General features: G+C 41.5%; 1 protein-coding gene across 30 annotated transcripts in view; it reads left to right on the top strand.

Moving 5' to 3' along the window:
- The window catches only part of LOC127004981 (period circadian protein-like), a 141040-nt gene that overhangs the window by 13192 nt on the left and 107256 nt on the right, over positions 1-20592 (top strand). For 27 of the 30 annotated variants that reach the window (XM_050873370.1, XM_050873365.1, XM_050873364.1 and 24 more), the window contains exons 2-10: positions 3431-3542; positions 8944-9018; positions 9805-9986; positions 11748-11891; positions 12468-12553; positions 15263-15464; positions 15961-16176; positions 16716-16901; positions 19346-19500. In XM_050873370.1, coding sequence (XP_050729327.1) covers positions 3431-3542; positions 8944-9018; positions 9805-9986; positions 11748-11891; positions 12468-12553; positions 15263-15464; positions 15961-16176; positions 16716-16901; positions 19346-19500 — 1358 coding nt within the window. The remainder of the gene's footprint in view (positions 1-3430; positions 3543-8943; positions 9019-9804; positions 9987-11747; positions 11892-12467; positions 12554-15262; positions 15465-15960; positions 16177-16715; positions 16902-19345; positions 19501-20592) is intronic. The other 3 variants (XM_050873386.1, XM_050873366.1, XM_050873359.1) reach the window with 2 other exon arrangements.

The raw sequence follows: 20592 nt of genomic DNA, 5'->3' as shown, positions 1-20592 counted from the left end.
CCTTCTTCTCCTTCCCCTTTCCTCCTTTCTTCATTCCCCTTCCTTCCTTTCCCTTCTTCTCCTTCCCCTTTCCTCCTTTCTTCATTCCCCTTCCTTCCTTTCCCTTCTTCTCCTTCCCCTTTCCTCCTTTCTTCATTCCCCTTCCTTCCTTTCCCTTTTCTTCTCCTTCCCCTCTCCTCCTTTCTTCATTCCCCTTCCTTCCTTTCCCTTCTTTTCCTTCCCCTTTCCTCCTTTCTCTATTCCCATTCCTTCCTTTCCCTTACCCTTTCATTTCCCCCTTCTCTCCTCATCCTCCTGTGACCCCCTTCTCTTTCCTTCCCATCCTCCTCCTTCCCTCTCTTCCCCTCTCATTCACGACCCATATTTCTCCCTTCTCTCTCTCTCCCCTTTCTCTACCCTACTGACCTTCTTTTCTCCCTTCCTCCTTTTTATCCCTTTCACCTTCCCTTTCTTCCCTTCTTTTTTTTCCTCTCCCCCTTTCCTCCTTCCCTTCTTTTACTTCGCCCATCTCACCTCCTCTCCTCTTCCTCCTCCTCCTTTTTCCTGTCTATCAAGCGGTCCCTATCTCCATTTGTCTGTCTGTCTATCTGTCTGTCTGTCTGTCTGTCTCTTCATATATTTTGACCTATATTCTAATCTCTTGCCTTTTGCTGTTATCTTTTTTCTTTCTTTCTCTTAACCTTTGCTTTATCTCCTTCACCTTTTCCTTTTTTTTTATCTTTTGCTTAATCTCCATTCCTACACTCTGCCTCCTCCCTTCCCTTTCCCTTCCTTCGCCTTCCTTTCCTTTTCTCCCCTCTGCGCTTTCTTTCTTTTCCTTCCTTCTCTTCCATTTCTTTTGTTTTCCTTTCCTTTCCTTTCCGTTTATCTCCTTCCTTTCCCTTCCCCTCCCTTCCCATCCCATCCCTTTCTCTTTCCCATCCCTTCCCTTCCCTTCTCTTACTTTCCTTTTCACTTATCCCCTCCCCTTCCTCTCTCTCTCTCCCTTTCCCTTTACTCCCCTTTCCCTCCCTTTTCCCTTCTCCTCTTCCTCTTCCCCCACTCTCCCTTTCTTCCTATATCATATCATACAATAGCAGTAATAGTAGTAGTAATAGTAGTAGTAGTAATAATAATAATAATAATAATAATAATAATAATAATAATAATAATAATAATAATAATAATATTAATAATGTCAGGCATATCTTGCTGACGTTACCTCACCCGGCATCCTTCTACTTGTTGCATACCTGTTCACACCTGGCTGGGGTTCCCGGGGTGACTGAAAAGGATTCCTGAGTGCGGGGGGAGGGAGGGAGGGGAGAGGAGGGGGGAGGGGAAGAAGGGAAAGTGGAGCAACGGAGAGAGGAAGGGAGGGAAGGGACGGAGAGGAAGAGAGAGATGGAATGGAGAGGAAGAGAGAGGGGAAAGGAGGAGAGATATAATGAGGAGAGAGAAGGGGTGGAAAGGGAGGAAAAGGAAGGAGGAAAGGGAATGGAGGGAAGAGAAGGAAAGGAAGAAAGGAAAGAATAAAATGAAAATAGAGGAAAAAGAAAGGAAAGGAAGGAAGAGGGAAGGAAGGAGGAGAAAGAGAATGGTGAGAGATGGATTAACGTAAGAGAGAGAGAGAGAGAGAGAAATAAGAGGAAGGTGAGAGATGGATTAACGTGAGAGAGAGAGAGAGAGAGAGAGAAAGGTGAGAGATGGATTAACGTGTGAGAGAGAGAGAGAGAGAGAGAGAGAGAGAGAGAGCATAAAAATCTTTCTTATTCGCGACTTTATGACATTTTTCCACCTGGTCACAAAACCCTTTAAAGTTTAGCAAAAAGAAAGAAAGAAAAAAAAACAACAGGTAGGGAGGGAGAGAGAGCTCAGCGTCACGGACATGCTCCAACACGTCACGCACCTGCCGGAACACGTCACACACACACACACACACACACACACACACACACACACACACACACACACACGATGCAATATAGGACCTTGCAGAACCTTTTTTCCTCCTCCTCCTCCTCCTCTTCTTCTTCTTCTTCTTCTTCTTCTTCTTCTTCTTCTTCTTCTTCTTCTCCTCTTTCTTCTTCTTTTTCTCCTTCATTTTCTTTTTCGTCTTCTTTTTCGTTCTTTCTTTCTTCTTCTTCCTCCTCTTCTTCCTCTTCTTCTTCTTCTTCTTTTTTTCTTCTTCTTCTCCTTCTTCTTCTTTTTCTTTTTCTCCTTCATTTTCTTTTTCTTCTTCTTTTTCGTTATTTCTTTCTTTCTTCTTTTTCTCCTTCATATTCTTTTTCTTCTTTTTTTTTCGTTATTTCTTTCTTCTTCTTTTCTTCTTCTTCTTCTTCTTCTTCTTCTTCTTCTTCTTCCGGGTTTTCTTCTCTCCCTGTTATGTTTTCCCTCCGACTCCTCTTTTATTTTTTTCCTCCAACTTATTCTCTCCCTTTCCCTTCCTCTCTCCCTTACTTCTACTTCCTTCTCCTCCTCCTCCTCCTCCTCCTCCTCCTCCTCCTCCCCTCATTTTCTTCCCCTCCTCCTCGGCCGCACAAACACTCGAGAAATAATAAGGAAAACAACCAAAACAAGATAAAAAACAAATAAAAATCTAGTACCATTATTTTTTCTTTTTTTCGCCATCCGACGCTCATCAGATCCACTTCCTTTTGCTCTTCTTTTCTTTCTTTTTTTCTTTTCTTTCCGACTTCCTTCATTCCTTCTTCTCCATCTTTTCTTCCCCCCCTTCCTTCCCTTCCTCGCTTCCTTTACTTATTTTTCCCTTCTATTCACTTCATTTCCTTTCCCTCCCTTCTCATCTCCTCCCCTTTCCCTCCTCGCCTCATCTTTCTCTCCCATTCCTCCATCCCTTCGCCTCTATCCTTCCATTCTTTCCTTCTTTCTTTCTCTCCCTCTTCTCTTCTTTTCCTTTCCTTTTTCTTACCTCTGACTCTTTCCTTTCCTCTCCTTTCCTTCACTTCTTCCCTCCACTCTTTCCTTCTTTCCTTCCCTTTCCTTACCTTTCTCCTCCTTGCCACTTTCCTTCTTTCCCTCCCTCCCTCCCATCTTTCCTACCCTTCTATCCTTCCCTTTCACCCCTTTTTCTCCCTTCTTTCCTCTCCTTCCCTCTTTTCTTCCCTAATTTCCCCTCTTCCCCTACTTCACTCCCCTCTTTTCCTCCCTTTTTCTTTTCCTTTCCTGCCAGCTTTGGCTGGAGGGATGGGGGGGGGGGGGGGAGGAGCCTTCGCCTTTGCTGTCCTTCACCTTCCACCTTTGATTAGATAGTTAGTGTAGCTTGTCACAAACAGCCTCGTAAGGACCAGCTGGTCTGCTGTTGTTTGTTCTTCCTTTGTGTTTATTTGTGTTCGTTCCCTTCATCTCCCCTCTCCCCCCTCATTCATCCCCACCACCCATGATCTCCCCACCCCCACACTAACCACCCTTCTCCCCCTCTCTCCCCCAGCCGTGACCATGGAGGAGCAGGAGCAGGCCATCGACGACGCCAAGAACCCCGGCCAGCAGGAGTCCGCCTATGGGTCCCTTGAGTCATCCTCCCAGGGGCCCTCGCAGAAGAGGTAAGAGAGAGAGAGAGAGAGGGAGAGAGAGAATTACATAGATAACCAGACCACCCAGGCCCTAAGGCCCAAACTAGGTGGTCTGTCTTAAACCTAAGTGACAGTTGTTATGCGGCCACCATGGCGTTGAAACTGACCTAGTGAACATTGAGACGGAGGAGATAGCGGTCAAGATTATTCTTAAACGATGCAATCGAGTTACACTGTACCGCTGATGGTGGTAATCTGTTCCAATTTCGAACGACAGCATTAGTGAAAAAGAATTTTGTGCACTCTGAATGAACTTGTCTACATTTGAGTTTAGCGCCATTATTTTTCGTTCGCGTCGGATCATCCATCACAAACAGCTTGGTCGGATCCACGTTGGTAAAACCGTTAAGTATTTAAAGCACTCGATCAGTTTTCCTCTTAGGCGGCGTTTTTCAAGAGGAAACAGGTTTAGATGCGACGAGAACGAGATAAAACGAGAGTGAGAGAAAGAAAGAAGCCACGTAGGCTATAGCATAAACTTGTGCAAAGGCTGTTTCTTTCTTCTTCTGCTCCTCTATGTCAGTTCCCTCACTTGCCACACGCCACACAAAGAGCCGTACACAACCATAGACGCCATACATTCCTTCCCGCCTACGCACTCCCTTTTTTCTTCTTCTTTTTCCTTTTTCTTTTTGTTTTCTCTTTTGCTCAACGTCCTTCCGTGACCTCGTTATCAGGGGTGGAGGTGAGGCCGCTTGTTCACATCCTTGTCTTGCTCTGCCTTGCCCTTCGCTTCCCTTCCATTCCTTTCCCTTCCCTTAACTTTCCTTCCCTTCTTCTCTCTTATTTTTGCTTAACTTGCCTTCTCTTGTATTCCCTTCCCCTCCCTTTCTTTCCCTTCCATTCCCTACCTTTTCCTTTCCTTCCCTTCCCTTCCCTTCCCTTTGCTTAACTTCCCTTCTCTTGTATTCCCTTCCCCTCCCTTGCTTTCCCTTCCATTCCCTACCTTTTCCTTTCCTTCCCTTCCCTTACCTTTCCTTAACTTTCCTTCTCTTGTATTCCCTTCCCCTTCTTTCTATTTAACTATCCTTCCTTTTTTTTCTCATTTTTTCTCTTTATTTTCTACTATTTCCCTTTCCTCTCTTTCCCACCATCTCACTTTTCTTTCCTTTCCATTAGTTTTAATTTCTTTATTTTTCTTCCCTTCCTTTATCTTTAACTTCCTATCATCTCCCTTTCCTTCCTTTCACTTATTTTTCTTTTCCATTTCTTTATTTTCCTCTTTTCCGTTAATCTCATATCCTTCTCTTCCCTTCAATTTCCATGACTTTTCTTCCCTTCCCTTTCCATCCCTTCCATTCTCTTAGTTTCCTTTTCTTTCTTTTCCTCTCCACTCCTTTCTTCATTTTAATTTCCGTCCTTTTTCTACCTGCCTTTCAATTTCCTTTACATGGTTTTATTTTATTTTCCTTCCTTTCTTTTCCTCTCCTTTCCTTTCCTTTTCTCACCTTTTTTCTCCTCTTCTTTCCTCTCCTCTCATTTTCTCTCTCTGCCCTTCTTTACCTATCTCTTTACTATCACAACAATCTCTCCGTCAGTTGTTTGCTTTAATATCTTGGGAAATGCAATTATATTCTGATAATGATGATGATGATAACCCTGAAAATAGAGGAGGAGGAGGAGGAGGAGTAGGAGGAGGAGGAGGGAGAACAGGACGAGGACGTGATGGTATCCAAGTGCTCTTTTGAAAACACACACACACACACACACACACACACACACACACACACACACACACAGGCACCTGCTTCACGCCACAATGCTGGGTTGCGGGGAGGAGGAGGAGGAGGAGGAGGAAGGACAGGTGCTGGAGGTAGAGAAAAAAGGAGGTACAGGGGAAGAAGAAGAAGAAGAAGAAAAGGAAGAAAAAATGAAGAAGGGACAGATACTTAGAGGAGAAAGAAGAAGAAGAAGAGGGAGAAGTAGGAAAAGAAAAAGAGGAAGAGTAAATAATAATAATAAGAAGAACAGGTGCTTAGAAGAGGAAGAAGAAGAAGAAGAAGAAGAAGAAGACGAAGAAGAAGACACAATAGCAAAAAAAAAAAAAAAAACGTTCCAGATCAAAAAGAGAAAATAGGGGAAGAACTTTTTGAGAGAGAGAGAGAGAGAGAGGTCATTGCTTTCGGAGGGGAGGGTTATCCTGTCATCTTTAGCCACCTGTAAACCTATTGTGTGATTCTCTCTCTCTCTCTCTCTCTCTCTCTCTCTCCATCTTCTTTCTTTCTTATATCCGTTTAGAGAGAGAGAGAGAGTACTATTGCAGCTTTGACCATTGTATTTTTTTCTTTATGTATCAGATAAGAAAGGAAGGGAGGGAAGGAATGATATAGATTGAGGGAAAAAAAGAAATAAAGAAGAATAGGAAAGAAAAAAAGAGGACGAAGAGAAGGAGGAAGAAGAAGATGGGAAGAAGAAGAAGAGGATGATAAAGAGAGGAAATGAACACTCTTAAAATACCTTGGAAGAAGAAAAAGAAGACAAAGAAAGAGAAGAGAGAGAATACCTAGAAAAGGGGAAAGGAAAGGGAAACGAAAGAGGGAGGGGGGTTACCTATTCTCAGGCAAGGTCAGCTTAATGAGACAAGGGAGGAGGAGGAGGAAGAGAAAAAGAAAGAGAGAAAGAATGGAGGAGGAGGAGAAAGTAAAGAAAATGCAGTCGAAGAAAAAGAGAGAAAGAAAGAAGGAAAGAAAAAAAGGAGGAGAGAAGAGGGAAAGAGGAATTATGCAAGAAAAAAGAAATAAAATAAAAAAGAGAGAAAGAAGGAAAGAGAAAGAGGAGAGAAGAAGGAAAGAGGAATTATGCAAGAAAAAAAGAAGAAGAAAAGAAAAACTAAAGAGAAAATGGAAATAAGAAAGAGGAGGAGGAAGAAGAGGAGAAAAAAATAATGAGAATAAGATCTACAGTGCGTGAAAGGAGGAGATTGGAAGGTCAAGGAGGAGGAAGAGGAGGAGGAGGAGGAAGAGGCGAATGAGATAAAAGGAAAAACAAGAAGAAAAACAAGTAAAAAAAGAGGAAAAATTTATGATAATGATTATAATGTCGGTGAAGAGGAGGAGGAGGAGGAAGACCAGGAAGAAGGACGAGGAGGAGGAGGAGGAGGAGGAGGAGGAGGAGGAGGAGGAGGACCAGTAACAAGAAGAAGAGGAAGAGGAGGAGTAGGAGGTTAAGGAGGGAAAAAAAGCAGAAAGAAAAGAAAATGTAGTGAACAGGTAAGAGAGAGAGAGAGAGAGAGAGAGAGAGCAATCAACAGGTGTTCAAAGCAAGGCAGGTGACAATCATCATCATCAGTAATCCAGGTGTTAATATGCTCTAAGTCGTGTCAGGTAACAACTCGGGCAGGTAATTATGAGGCAGGACAGGTGAGAGGAGGAAGAAGAAGAAGAAGAAGAAGAAGAAGAAGAAGAAGAAGAAGAAGAATGGAAAGAAAAGGAATTACAGAGGAAGAGAAACAGAAGGAGAAGGAAGAGAAGGAAAGAAAAACAGGAGGAGAAACGGATAGAAGAAAAAGAGGAGATATAGGAGAAGGAGGAGGAGAAGGGAAATAGCAGAGAAATATAAACATAGGAAGGATGAGAAAGAAGAATATGAGAGGAAAACGAGAAAGGAGGAAGAAGAGGAAGAGGAGAAGAAGGGGAAGAAGAGAAACTAGAAAAAATAGAAAGGAAAACAGAAAAAGAAGAAAGAAAAGTAGAAAAGGAGGAGATAAAGAGAAGAAGAGGAGGAAGAAAATAGGAAGGAAAACAGAAAAATGAGAAAGAAAAGGAGGAGGAGGAGGAGGAGGAGGAGGAAAGAGAATTTACTACGAAGATAAATTGAAGGAGAATGAGAAGGAATGATAGAAGAGAAAAATTGAGGAGGAGAAAGAGGAAGATGACGAGGAGGAAGAAGAGGAGGAGGAGGAGGAGGAGGAGGAGGAGGAGATTAAATTACTCACCTTTGGTTTGTGTGTACTCATGTGTCGGTACATATGGCGTGTGTGTGTGTGTGTGTGTGTGTGTGTGTGTGTGTGTGTGTGTGTGTGTGTGTGTGTGTGTGTGTTATGCAACCGGCTGATCATGTGTATGGCTTCTAATGCTGATAAGGGCAAGACTTCATCACCACCACCAACACCACTATCTTCACCACCACCACCACCACCACCACCTCCACCACCACCATCACCATCTGACAATACCTATCACTTTTTATTCTTCCCTTCCCTTCCCCTCTCTTCCCTTCCCATCCTTTTCTTTCCCTTACTTTCCTTTCCTTTCCCTTCCTTTCCCCTCCCCTCCCTTCCCTTCCCCTCTCTTCCCTTCCCATCCTTTTCTTTCCCTTACTTTCCTTTCTTTCCCTTTCCCTCCTTCCTTCCTCTCCTTCCTTCCCTCCCCTCCTTCTCTTTACCATCAACCTTGACTTATATTTCTTGTCGGTCACCCATTCCCTTCCTCTTCCCTTCCTTCTCTCTCTCTCTCTCTCTCTCTCGCTCTCTCTCTCTCTCTCTCTCTCTCTCTCTCTCTCTCTCTCTCTCTCTCTCTTTTCTCTTCCCCTTTCCTCACTATCTTCCTCCCTTTCTCCCCTTCATCCTCGTTATCTCTTTATTTCTTCTTATTCTCTTTGTGTTATTCTCTTTTATATAACAATCTCATTAACTACTAGATCCTCCTCTTCCTCCTCCTCCTCCTCCTTTCCTTCTTTTCTCACTTTTTTCATCCTTTTTGTTTATCTCATTTCCTTTTGACGCCAGTGTGTGTGTGTGTGTGTGTGCGCTTCATCAGCAACACCAACACCACCACCACCACTACTACTACTACTACTACTACTACTACTACTACTATTGCATTAACTTTCCACTATACTAAATTGCTGTAGTCGTCTCTTTTCCATCTTTTAGTAAACAAACAAACAAACTTGGGAGAGCGGTTTAGTTCGGGCTCGCACAAACAAATTTAGCAGACCATCTTTTTAACAATCCCACTATGTCTTTTCCCTGTTATTTCTTTTTCTCTTCCTTCTTCACAGCAATGCCTCACTATTACAATATCTTTCTCTGTGTTGGAAATTTAGCATACATCATCTTTTTAACAATCCCATTTTGTCTTTTCCCTGTCATTTCTTTTTCTTTTCGTTCTTCACAGCAATGCCTCACTCTTACAACCTGTTTCTCTGTGTTGAAAATTTAGCATACATCATCTTTTAAGTAAGCAATACCATAGTTACTGTTTCCTGTGATTCATCTTTCTCCAAGCACCCCTCTCACTACCATGTTTCTCTGTGTTGAAAATTTATCATACATCATCTTTTTAGCAATACCATAGTTACTGTTTCCTGTGATTCATCTTTCTCCAAGTATTCCTCCCTAACCCGTGTCTTTTCTTTTTCTCCTCCACAGCAGTTACAGCGGAAGCAAAAGTCTCAACAGCGGGTCCAGCCACAGCAGCGGGTTCGGGGATAATGCTGACTTCAGGTGTGTGTGTGTGTGTGTGTGTGTGTGTGTGTGATTGCTAGCTCCTACGTATTGGTTTATTTGATTCTTTGTCATTATTACAATTGATAAAGCTGTAGTCAGTTAGTATGTATATTGGTAAGTTTGAAATTCACTGTAGTCAATCAGTCAGTCAGCCAATCAATATATTTGTCATTTAAGAGGTAGTCATTCATTTAGTAAGTCAGTGTGTCAATCACTTGATAATCTCAACACCAGGCAAGGGGCAGACATGTTATGTAATCGATTACGATTACTTCATATTTTCACGATTACGATTACAATAAAATTTGGTGTAATCGATTACGATTACATGATGTATTAATCGTGATTACAATCGTGACTTCAGGAAGGACTGAAAGGTGAACTTGCAAATTTCATACACATGCACCATACTGAATATTTAATTGGTTGAATTACTACAGATATTTAGAGTAGCTACATACTTGCTGTACGAGAAACGATTAACTAAAACTTTGCTAATGTAATCGCAAAAGTAATCACGATTGCGATTACATTTTTAATGTATTCGATTACGATTACTAAAAAAATAAGAGGGTAATCGATTACTTGAAAAACTGTAATCGATTGTAATCGATTACGATTATCCCATGTCTGCTCAACACAGTTATGACATTTTTCTAATTTATTTTTCCTCATGTTATTCCTTTCTATATCCTTACTCCCTTTCCTTCCTCCCTCCCCTTCCTCCCCCCCCCTTCCGTCCTTCCTTCCTTCCTTCCTATCTCCTTGCCTTCTCTCCCACAGTAGTGAAAACAGACTCAAGGAGACCAAGCACAAAGACCACAAGCGGAAGAAGGTCAAGGAGAAGACGGAGAAGAAGGTGGAGAAGGCGGAGAAGCTAGCCAAGGAGGAGAAGAAGGAGAAGGAGAAGACGAGGGCGGGCCAGGACCACCATGACCCCCATATGGCCAGCGAGACAGCGAGCAGTAAGGGCCGATCAGGGTTACGTTTTGGGTGTGGGTGTTATTGTAGAGGTTTTCGTTTAGGTTAGGTTAGTGTGTTTTGGTATGTGTGTGTGTTTGTTTTTCTTTGTTAATTATGTCATCCTCCTCTTCCTTATCTTTCCTCTTTATTTCTTTCCTTTCTTCTATCCTTTCCTCCTTCTCTTCCTTCACTTTCAACCTCCTTCTCCTCTCCCATCTCCCTTTCCTCTCCCTTCCCCTTCCTTCACATGACAATCCTCCTTCCTCTTGTTAATGTTTTTCTTTTCTTGTACTTCTTAATTCTTGTGTTTTATGCTTGTTTTTCTTCTTTTATGGCCTGGTTTGTGTGTTTTGATGTGTGTGTGTGTGTTTGTGTGTGTGTGTATTTCTTTGTTTTTTCTTATTGAGTTTCTTTGTTTTGTTGAATGTTTTTTTCTTTTGCATTCCTGAGTTTAATGTCTTTGCATTCTCTTGCATGTTTTTTGGTTTTTGAGTTTCTTTTTTTACTGATAATGTTAGTATACTGTTTTTCTTTCTCTGCTTGATTTTTTTTATCTTTTTTTTTTTTTTCTTCTTTTACTCATTTTTTTTCTAATGGTATTGTGTTTTTATGCCTGCTTTTCTTTCCTCTTCTTGTTATTTTGGTCAAATGATGGTGTTTTTTGCCTGTTTTTCTCTTCCTTTACTACCCATTAGTATTTTTAGCATTTATATTTTCCTTGTATTTCTGGGCCTTTACTTTCCATTGGTATTTTTAGCGTTTATATTTTCCTTGTATTTCTGGGCCTTTACTTTCCATTGGTATTTTTAGCGTTTATATTTTCCTTGTATTTCTGGGCCTTTACTTTCCATTGGTATTTTTAGCGTTTATATTTTCCTTGTATTTCTGGGTATTAACATTGTTTTTGTGTGTGTGTGTGTGTGGTGTCAGTAGTTCCATATATAGATGTATTTTTGCACACACACACACACACACACAAGGGTATCAGAAGCTCCAGTCTATATCCATGGCTTTTATCCCTCCTCTTTTTCTGCCATTCTCTTTGTTTTCATATCCCAACCATTTCATTCAGTTTTCTTCTTTTTCTCTTCTTCCATTCCTCTCTCTATGCTTTCTTCTTTTCCTCTTCCATTTTTATTTTTATGCCCTTTTTTCTATTTTCTTCTTTCATTCTTTTTCTTTTCATATCCCAACCATTTCATTCAGTTTTCTTCTTGTTTTCCTCTTCTTCCATTCCTCTTTCTATGCTTTCTTCTTTTCCTCTTCCATTTTTATTTTTATGCCCTTCTTTTCTATTTTCTTCTTTCATTCTTTTTCTTTTCATATCCCAACCATTTCATTCAGTTTTCTTCTTGTTTTCCTCTTTTTCCATTCCTCTTTCTATGCTTTCTTCTTTTCCTCTTCCATTTTTATTTTTATGCCCTTTTTTTCCATTTTCTTCTTTCATTCTTTTTCTTTTCATATCCCAACCATTTCATTCAGTTTTCTTCTTGTTTTCCTCTTCTTCCATTCCTCTTTTTATCCTCTCCTCCTCTTCCTTTTCTTCCTTCACGCTTAACTTCCCCTCCTTCGCCCATCTCCACCTGTCCCCCTTCCCTTATTCTTTCCTTTTCATCTTCCTCTTCTCTTCCTCTTCCTAGACTGCCTCAGCTTATTCTCCTCCTTCTTCTCTTCTACACCCTTCACATTACCTCATTCATTTCCTTTCCTTCTCTCTCTCCTCTTCCTTCACTAAACCCACTCTTCCTCGCCACCCCCGCCAGGCATTGCCACGGGGATGGAGGAGGGCGGCTCGGCGTTCAACTGCCATAGCAATGACGGGGATGAGCGAGCCGACCAACCCAACCTCGTGTACACCCAGGCCCTCAACTACATCAGGAAGATCAAGGAGCGGTCCGCCGAGCAAGGTGTGTACTCATGTGCTTGTATATATGTTTATTTACCTTTTGTTATCATTTTTGAGGGTGGATTAAGGGGATATGGAAGATGATTGAAGGGTAGGATAATAATAAAAAGAAAGTCCTGCATTGTACTATTCTATAAAGGAAAATAAGGAATGTATTGATCTTTTTTTAGTGTTAGGTTTGCGAGGGGAGGGTTAGGGAAAGGTAGGCACAGAGGAAAGTTGAATGGCAAAATGATCAAAAAATATAAATTCTGTATCACATTGATTATAAGATTGCTTTCAGTCTAGTTCTGTCATCATCATCTTCCCCCAGTAACCAGGACCTCCTCTCTTCATCATCATTATCTACATTATTATCATTGTTATCTTCTTCATTGCTATCTTCACCACCATCATCATCATCTCCCCTCAGTAACTAACCAGGACCTCCTCTCTTCATCATCATCTTAATCATTGTTATTTGCCATCTTCTACATTAGCAGTATCTTCATCATTGAGATCTTTTTCATCATCATTGTTTTCTTCATCCTTTTCTTCCATCGGTAACCACGGCCTCCCTTCTCTCTTCTCTCGTCAGGTGTTCTCTTTGCCAGTCCCGAGTTGGTGCAGCTTCCCCGCGACACTCACGACATCGCTGCCTTCCTCAAGAGCTTCAAGAGTACCGTGAGTAGCCGTGATTGTGCCTCTTTATTGCCTCTTCACTCCTCTTTAGTCCTCTTGTATTTGTGTTTTGCTTTGATGTTTTATTTCCTCATCTTTTTTTTTGTTTGGTTTATTTTTTCTGTTCTTGTTTTATCCTTTCCCTTCTCTTATTTTCCTTCTTTTTCTTACGTTTTTCCCATTTTGTTTTTTTTATCCTTTTCTTCATTTGTTTTTTTTGTTTCCACTTTTCTTGTTTTGTTTCTTTCTTTTCCTAGTTTTTCTTACTCTCTTATCTCATTTTGTTTTGATTATTTAGTCTTTTTTTTATAACTTTTACTTTCTACTCTTCTTCTTCCCTTCTTGCTCCTTCCTCTATCTGTCCCTCCTTTCCTATTCCTCTTTCTCCCTCCCATTCCCTTCTCTTCCTCTCCTATCCTTCCTTTCCTTCCCTTTTCCCTTTGTTTCCTTCTCTCCTCTCCTTCATCCCTCCCTCCCTTACCCATCTCTCTTCCTTTTCTCTCCTCCCTTTCCTTCCCTTGTCCCTCTTCCTCTTTCTTCCCTTCTTCCTCATTCTCCCTTCCTTTCATCAGTAGGCTAAAAATATGCATAGTTTCCCTTTTATCTTTCAAGTACACATCCTTCTCCTTTGACAACCATTTATAACGCGATGCCTCCTCAGTCCCTTTTCAATATGGTAACAATGCGATTTCGTTTATTGATTCTACTTCCTCCTCTGTGCTGGCGATACTGCTGAGGCTATTTCTCTCTCTCTCACTCGCTCTCTCTCTCTCTCTCTCTCTCTCTCTCTCTCTCGTTCTGTTGTGTGGTGTGATAGTGATTAGTTTCCTTCACATTCTTCTGTTTGTTTTCATTGTAAGGTTTTCAAGTCTTCCTAGTTTTTCACTTTACATTTTTCCATATCCTTTTTTCCTTTCATCTATACCCATGTTTTTCTCTTTCCTCCTCTTTCTGTACACTTTTCCCTACTTTCCTTATCATCTCTTTCCATGTTCTTCCCTTCTCTTCCCTTTCTCTTTCCTTTTCTTTCCCCCTTTCCTATCATCTTTTCCTTTCAACTATATCCATACTTTTCCCTTTCCTTCTCTTTCTGTACCCTTTTCCCTCCTTTCCCTTTCATCTCTTTCCATGTTTTTTCCTTCCCTTTCTTTCCCTTTCATTCCCTTTCATCTCTTTCCATGTTTTCCCTTCCCTTCCTTTCCCTCTTTATCTTTTCTCATTGGCGGCATTCACACCCACCGCCACCACCACCATCTTCATCACCACCATCTTCATCACCATTATAACCACCACATCTATATCCAACCTCATCCTCTCCTTACTCATGCAATCATCTTTATTTACTATACTTCTGTTTCCTGTTATCTTCATTATCATCATCACCACTTATACATAATCACTCTCCTCTCGGCTTTTTACCCCATGTCGATTTTCCCTTCCGTTCATCCATTTTCCATCACATATTTCTGCATCTCTCTGTTGTTCTCCTCGGTCACACCATTCCCGTTTCCGTCGCATCATTTATTGTGTCGCAGTGTTTCCTCCTCCTTCATCAGTGTTCCGTTTTTTGTTGCTCGCTTGTATTTATTTATAGTGCGTCTCCTGCTCCCACTCTTCCTGCTCCTCCCTCACACTTGCTATTCATTCTTTTGATGGCCTGTTGTTATCTGATTGGGTTTCGATTCAGTGCTGTTTATGGGTTTTGTTTTCATTTCCTAGTTGTGTGCTATTGAGTCCTTTTGTTTTCTATTGTTTTCTTTTTTTCTTCTTTTTTTTTATGGTATGTACTCCTGCTGTTCTTTTCTCAATCCGTTCCTTTTTTCAGTCTTCATATTTTCATTTTTCTCCATATTCTCCGTTAATGTTACTCTTTTTCTCTCCTCCATGCCTTCGTTTCTTTTTTTCTACTTCACGTTTTATGAATTTGCATACTATCTATTTAAGTACACCTATATATTCCTTTACTTATATATGCCTTTAGTATTTCAATTTCCATTTAGTTAACATTACGAAGAACTCAATTTTTTAGTCAATATTATTTTTTTCCATTTCTAAATCAAGTGGTAGTACCCTTTGATGCTTGAAATCTCCTCCTGTTTCTCCTATTGCAAATCCTTCTTAAGTCAACTAAATTTTCCTCCTGTTTCTCCTATTCCAAATCTTCTTAAGTCAACTAAATTTTCCTCCTGTTTCTCCTATTCCAAATCTTCATAAGTCAACTAAATTTTCCTCCTGTTTCTCCTATTCCAAATCTTCATAAGTCAACTAAATTTTCCTCCTGTTTCTCCTATTCCAAATCTTCATAAGTCAACTAAATTTTCCTCCTGTTTCTCCTATTCCAAATCTTCATAAGTCAACTAAATTTTCCTCCTGTTTCTCCTATTCCAAATCTTCTTAAGTCAACTAAATTTTCCTCCTGTTCCTCCTATTGCAAATCTTCTTAAGTCAACTAAATTTTCCTCCTGTTTCTCCTATTCCAAATCTTCTTAAGTCAACTAAATTTTCCTCCTGTTTCTCCTATTCCAAATCTTCTTAAGTCAACTAAATTTTCCTCCTGTTTCTCCTATTCCAAATCTTCTTAAGTCAACTAAATTTTCCTCCTGTTCCTCCTATTGCAAATCTTCTTAAGTCAACTAAATTTTCCTCCTGTTTCTTCCATATTGATTCTAGATAACCTAACAATTTTTCCCTCCTTTCTGTCCCCCCCTGCAGCGAGGGTTCACCGTGGCCATCAGTGTGCAGGACGGGCTGGTGCTGCAGGTGTCCCCGGCCATCACTGACGTGCTGGGCTTCCCTAAGGACATGCTCATCGGGCAGTCCTTCATCAACTTCGTCTACCCCAAGGACTCCATCAACCTGTCCTCCAAGATCATCCACGGCCTCAACCTCCCCTTCAGGAACGAGTCCATAAAAGGTAGGCAGTCAAGGGGGGTGTTTGGCCTTTTATTAACTGTTTTATATTATCTTTTATAGGATCAAAGGGCGTTCGTAGCTGCTCACTATCCCATTTCACATTTATAGGTTATTCCGTTGACTTCCTTCCTGCCCAATGACACTATATAGGGTCGTATTATGAGACATTTCGCCGCCCAGGAACACATATTTGACAAGGCTTTCGTAGGAGTTGTGGGCATTTCCAGTAGTAGTTTTATGACCCTGGTGGTAGTTTGACCCTTCTGCTGTACCGTGAACCTAAAGAAACGCTCATTAGAACCCGACTGACTCCCTCTTTAACCTTTAGAAATTGTTAATGTGAGAAGCGAGAGTGTCTTATAATACCAACCATAATTTTACAGCATGTCACACGCCACCTCTCCTTCCCTCACTACCCTAAAACAGACAACTTGGTACCAAACAACCAAATTATTTTACAGCATCTCTCACACCATTCCCTCCTCTACCCCAAACAGACAACTACGGCACCTCCTTCTTCTGCCGCATGAGGATGTACCACGGCCTCAGGAGCTCTGGGTTCGGCGTGAAGAACAAGCGCACATTCTACAAGCCCTGCAAGATGGTCCTCAAGTTCCACGACCCGACTTGCCTGGACGAGACGGCTTCTACTTGCGGCCCTAACTCGTCCCTCCTGCTGGCTGAGGTTATACCCATCCAGAGCATCTATCAGGGTAAGGAATGGGTGGATGGGTGGGTGGGTGAGGGGAGGGAGGGAGGGATGGGAGGGTGAGTAAGGAGTAAGGAAGTGAGAGGGGAAAGGGAGAGTTAAGGGAGGAAGAGTAAGTAGGAAATGAGGAAGAAAGAGGGAGAAGATAAGGATAGGGAGGGATGGAGGAAGGGAGAGTGGAAGGAGAAAGGGTGGATAAGTGGATGAATGGAGAAAAGAAAGAATGAAAAGAGCGAAAAGATGACAAAATAAATGGGAAAAGAGACTAACACACACACACACACACACACACACACACACACACATATACACAGTAGGATGAACGGATGCAGAAGTGGTTAGATTGAAGAATGAAGAAATTAATGAATGAAAGAGAATGAAAAAACTTGAAAATAAATACAGAGACAAAATAACACACACACACTCACACACACACACAATCTCCCCCTCCACACACACACACACAAAGTTTCCTCCCCCTACATACACAGTCACCCCATCACCCACCCCTATCACCCCCCCATCACCCTCTCCCCCACACAGTTCCCGAGGAGACACCGGCGATGGGCAGCTTCAGCATCAGACACTCGGCCTCGTGTAACTTCTCGGAGTACGACCCGGAGGCGATCCCGTACCTGGGCCACCTCCCGCAGGACCTGACCGGCAACTCCGTGTTCGACTGCTACCACCCGGAGGACCTGCCGCTGCTGAAGGAGGCGTACGAGGAGAGTGAGTGATTGATTTATGTTTGTTTGGGGTGTTGTGTTTTGCGGCATTTTTTTTTTTTTTAGTGGTGTAAGTTGGTGAAGGGGGAAAAAAAGGATGCTTGGTGTTTTGTTTTGTTTTTTTCTTTCTTTTTAACAGTAATGGAGGCTAAGAGGAGTGAGTTCATTTAGTGGCTTCATATTTTTTTTTATGGTAGAGGAAGAAGATCAAGGTCAAAAAACTGATATTTGATCGTATTTTTTTCTTTTTTTCTTCTCGGTATCAATTCTTCCGTTCATTCATTTTATTCTAGGTTTTATTTTCTTTAATGTTTGTATCATATCTTCATCTTTTTTCCTCTTCCTCCTCTTCTTCTTCTTCCTCCTCCTCCTCCTCCTCATACATTCTCCCATTGCTTCATCCCTTTTACCCTTTCCTAACTTTTCCTTTTCTTACCTTTTTTGTCCTTTCTTGTCATATTTTCATCTATTCTTTCTTCCTCTTCCTCTTCTTCTTCCTCTCCCTCCTCTTCATACATTCTTCCATTGCTTCATATCTTTCATCCTTTCCTAACTTGTCATTTTCTTACCTTTTTTGTCCTTTCTTGTCATATTTTCATCTATTCTTTCTTCTTCCTCTCTTCCTCCTCTTCCTCTTCCTCCTTACCCTGTCCTCTCTTGCTCCATTCTCCTTTTCTTCCTTCCTTATTTTCCTTTTTCCTCCTTTTTTTTTCTTCCTTTCATATCATATCTTCATCTTTCTTCCAGTTTCTTCCTCTTTCTCTTTCTCCTTTTTCTCCTTCCTCCTTTCTCTATTACACTTTCCTTTCTTTCTTTTTTTCTTCTTTCCTATTTTCCTCCTTCCTCTGTTCCCTTCTTCATTTCCTCCCTCTTCTTCCTCCTCCTCCTTCTCTTCAAGTATCTTTTTTTTCCTTTCCTTACCTCCCATTTTCCTCCTTTTCTTCCTTCATGTTGCTCTTGACCCCCCTCTTCCTTTTTTCCTTCCTCCCTATTTCTCCCCCCCCTTTGACACCTGCAAGCTATTATAATTCTCTCTCTTCTTTTCCTTCTCTATTCTTTCTTCCTTCCTTTCTTTCCCTCCCTCCGATGTCGACCAGAAGCCTCAGAAATTACTCCATAGCTCTTTCGACATCGGGAGACACCTGCTCTGCGTACTTCCTCCTCCTCCTCCTCCTCCTCCTCCTCCTCCTCCTCCTCTTCCTCCTCCTCCTCTTCCACTGCAGGTGTGACTTAGATGGAAAACTGGCCTCGGACTTTTATCCTGTCATGTTTTTTTTCTCCTCTCTTTGTGTGTGTGTGTTGGGAGATGTATTTATGTAAGTTGAGGCAGTTGCAAGGTGTTCGTATAGCATGGAAGAGAGAGGGTAAGAGGGAGGGAGGGCAAGGAGGAAGTGAGGAAGAGGATAGGGAGGAAGGAAGGAAGGGAAAACAAGAAAAAGTAAGAAGGAAGTAAGAGAGACAAGATGAGAGTAGGGAGGAAACAGAAAGAGAGAGAGAGAAGGAGAGAGTGAGAGGGAGGGAGAGCAAGGAGGAAGTGAGGAAGAGGATAGGGAGGAAGGAAGGAAGGGAAAACAAGAAAAAGTAAGAAGGAAGTGAGAGAGACAAGATGAGAGTAGGGAGGAAACAGAAAGAGAGAGAGAGGAGGAGAGAGTGAGAGGGAGGGAGAGCAAGGAGGAAGTGAGGAAGAGGATAGGGAGGAAGGAAGGAAGGGAAAACAGAAGGAAAAGTAAGAAGGAAGTGAGTAAGAGATGGACGATTAGAGTAGGGAGGAAACAGAGAGAGAGAGAGAGAGAGAAGGAGAGGGTGTTAAGGGAAGGCAAGGAATGGAAGGATTACTATAATATGTTCATTTGAGGAGTAAATTCAACACTCCCAAAGTAGCATCCCTATAAGTCAGTTTGCCATAAATTTACCCTTAAAAGAATTGTTAAAAAATGACTTTGAGATACATATTTTCAAACATTTCAGGGCTAACACACCCTCACTTGATAAGACTGTCATAGAGGTTGTGTTAGTATTTCCCTGGATAGTTTTATAAGCCTCGTGATAGTTTGAGAAGGGTTCTGCTCCTTGATTGTGAAAAACACTCATTAGAACTTGACTATTTTTGTGGTGTTGCGAAATATTTGCCGTGAGTTCCCAGAGTGAGACAATTGCTAGTATCAGACAGAGGAATCTTTAACCCGGTAGCCGCGGGGATCATGTTTCTTAAAGGCCCCTCTAAGCAAGAAAAATTAGAAAAAATCATCACTCATGCAAACCATTTCATAATATATATCAGCGCATTTGTGATCATTTTATGCATCATCTATTTTTTTGGGTTTATATGATGGCACAAATTTGGCCTGTCGCTGGTACACGGTAAAGCCGCAAATTTGGCCTGTCGCTGCTACCGGGTTAAGTGCTGCTCTAAAGAAGCTATTGAAAACTTTCCATCTCCCTTTTCAGTGGTTCGAGAGCAGGGCAGACCTCACCGCAGCAAACCCTACCGCTTCCGAACCTTCAACGGCAGCTATGTCACCCTGGAGACCGAGTGGCTGTGCTTCGTCAACCCCTGGACCAAGCGCATTGACTCCATCATCGGCCAGCACAGGGTTCTCAAGGTGAGGGCCGAGTCATGGGGTTGTACTGGGGGTGTAAGATTGTGAGATTGTTCTTTTTTTTTTTTTTATTATTATTTTATCTTTTAATATTTAACATTTGGTGTTTTCTTGACAAAATATGGCTGCTGAGATCATCTAGCATTTTTTTGGTAACCATTTTGGCTTAATTTTTTTAGCAATACAAGTTATAAAAGAATCTTGGGTTCTTCTTAGATTATTTTGTCTTTTTGGGCTAAGAATTTTTATATTTTTAGCAGTGCAGGAAAAAAAAATCAGTAGTTCATTAATCATTTGTTTTTGTGGGGCATTTTGACTAAATTTTTGAGGAATACAGGATAGAAAAAAATCACAGTTGGTTAGATTACTTGGTGTTTTTTGGAGCAAGGATTTTAAATTTGGAGCAATACGAGATAGACAAAAAGCTGGCGTTCCTTAGATATTCAATGCTTTTTGGAGTAATATTTCAGCCACATAAGATACAAAAAAAAGAAGAAAAAGAAAGAGAAAAAGGAAGGAAATCAGGGCTGCGAAGATTATATTGGTCATTTTTTGATTCCCCAAACTTCAGTAACTCATAAAATTTTCCTTGACGTAAGTTTGTTGAAGCCAGGGACTCATGTAATTCCGTTTAACTTTTCCCAAACTCTCCACAAACTCGGTTCTCACGGACACGCCTAACTTCCCCCTCCCTCAAACTTCTCACACAAACTCCCGAGGCTGCGTGGTAATTGTTTCACGCTCTCCCCGCCAAGTTACCATATTTCCCTCCACTTGTTTTCCCTTCTCTCAGTTTTGTATCAAGTTATCCCTCCTTCCAACTTGTTTTTCGTCACCCTAAGTTTTTTTACGAAGTTATCTTGTTTTTTCTTTAACTTTTTTACTGTTTTTTTACTTCCCTTCCTGTAGTTTTGACGAGCTTCCTTGATCGTGCGTTAACTCTCGCGGCAAACTTTTTTTCCGCGCCTCTGCCCTACGTGGAAGTGACGGGCTGTGTAACTTTTCTCCTCTCAACTTTCCCTCTTCCGGCTTCCTCATTTGTGTAGTGTAGTGCGTAGGGAGCTTTTTTTCTCTCTCTCTCTCTCTGTCTTTCTC

Source organism: Eriocheir sinensis, chromosome 29 (genome assembly GCF_024679095.1).
Source record: "Eriocheir sinensis breed Jianghai 21 chromosome 29, ASM2467909v1, whole genome shotgun sequence".
Taxonomy (NCBI): Eukaryota; Metazoa; Arthropoda; class Malacostraca; order Decapoda; family Varunidae; genus Eriocheir; species Eriocheir sinensis.
Note: the sequence above shows the minus strand (reverse complement) of the source record. Positions and strands in the feature narration are given on the sequence as shown.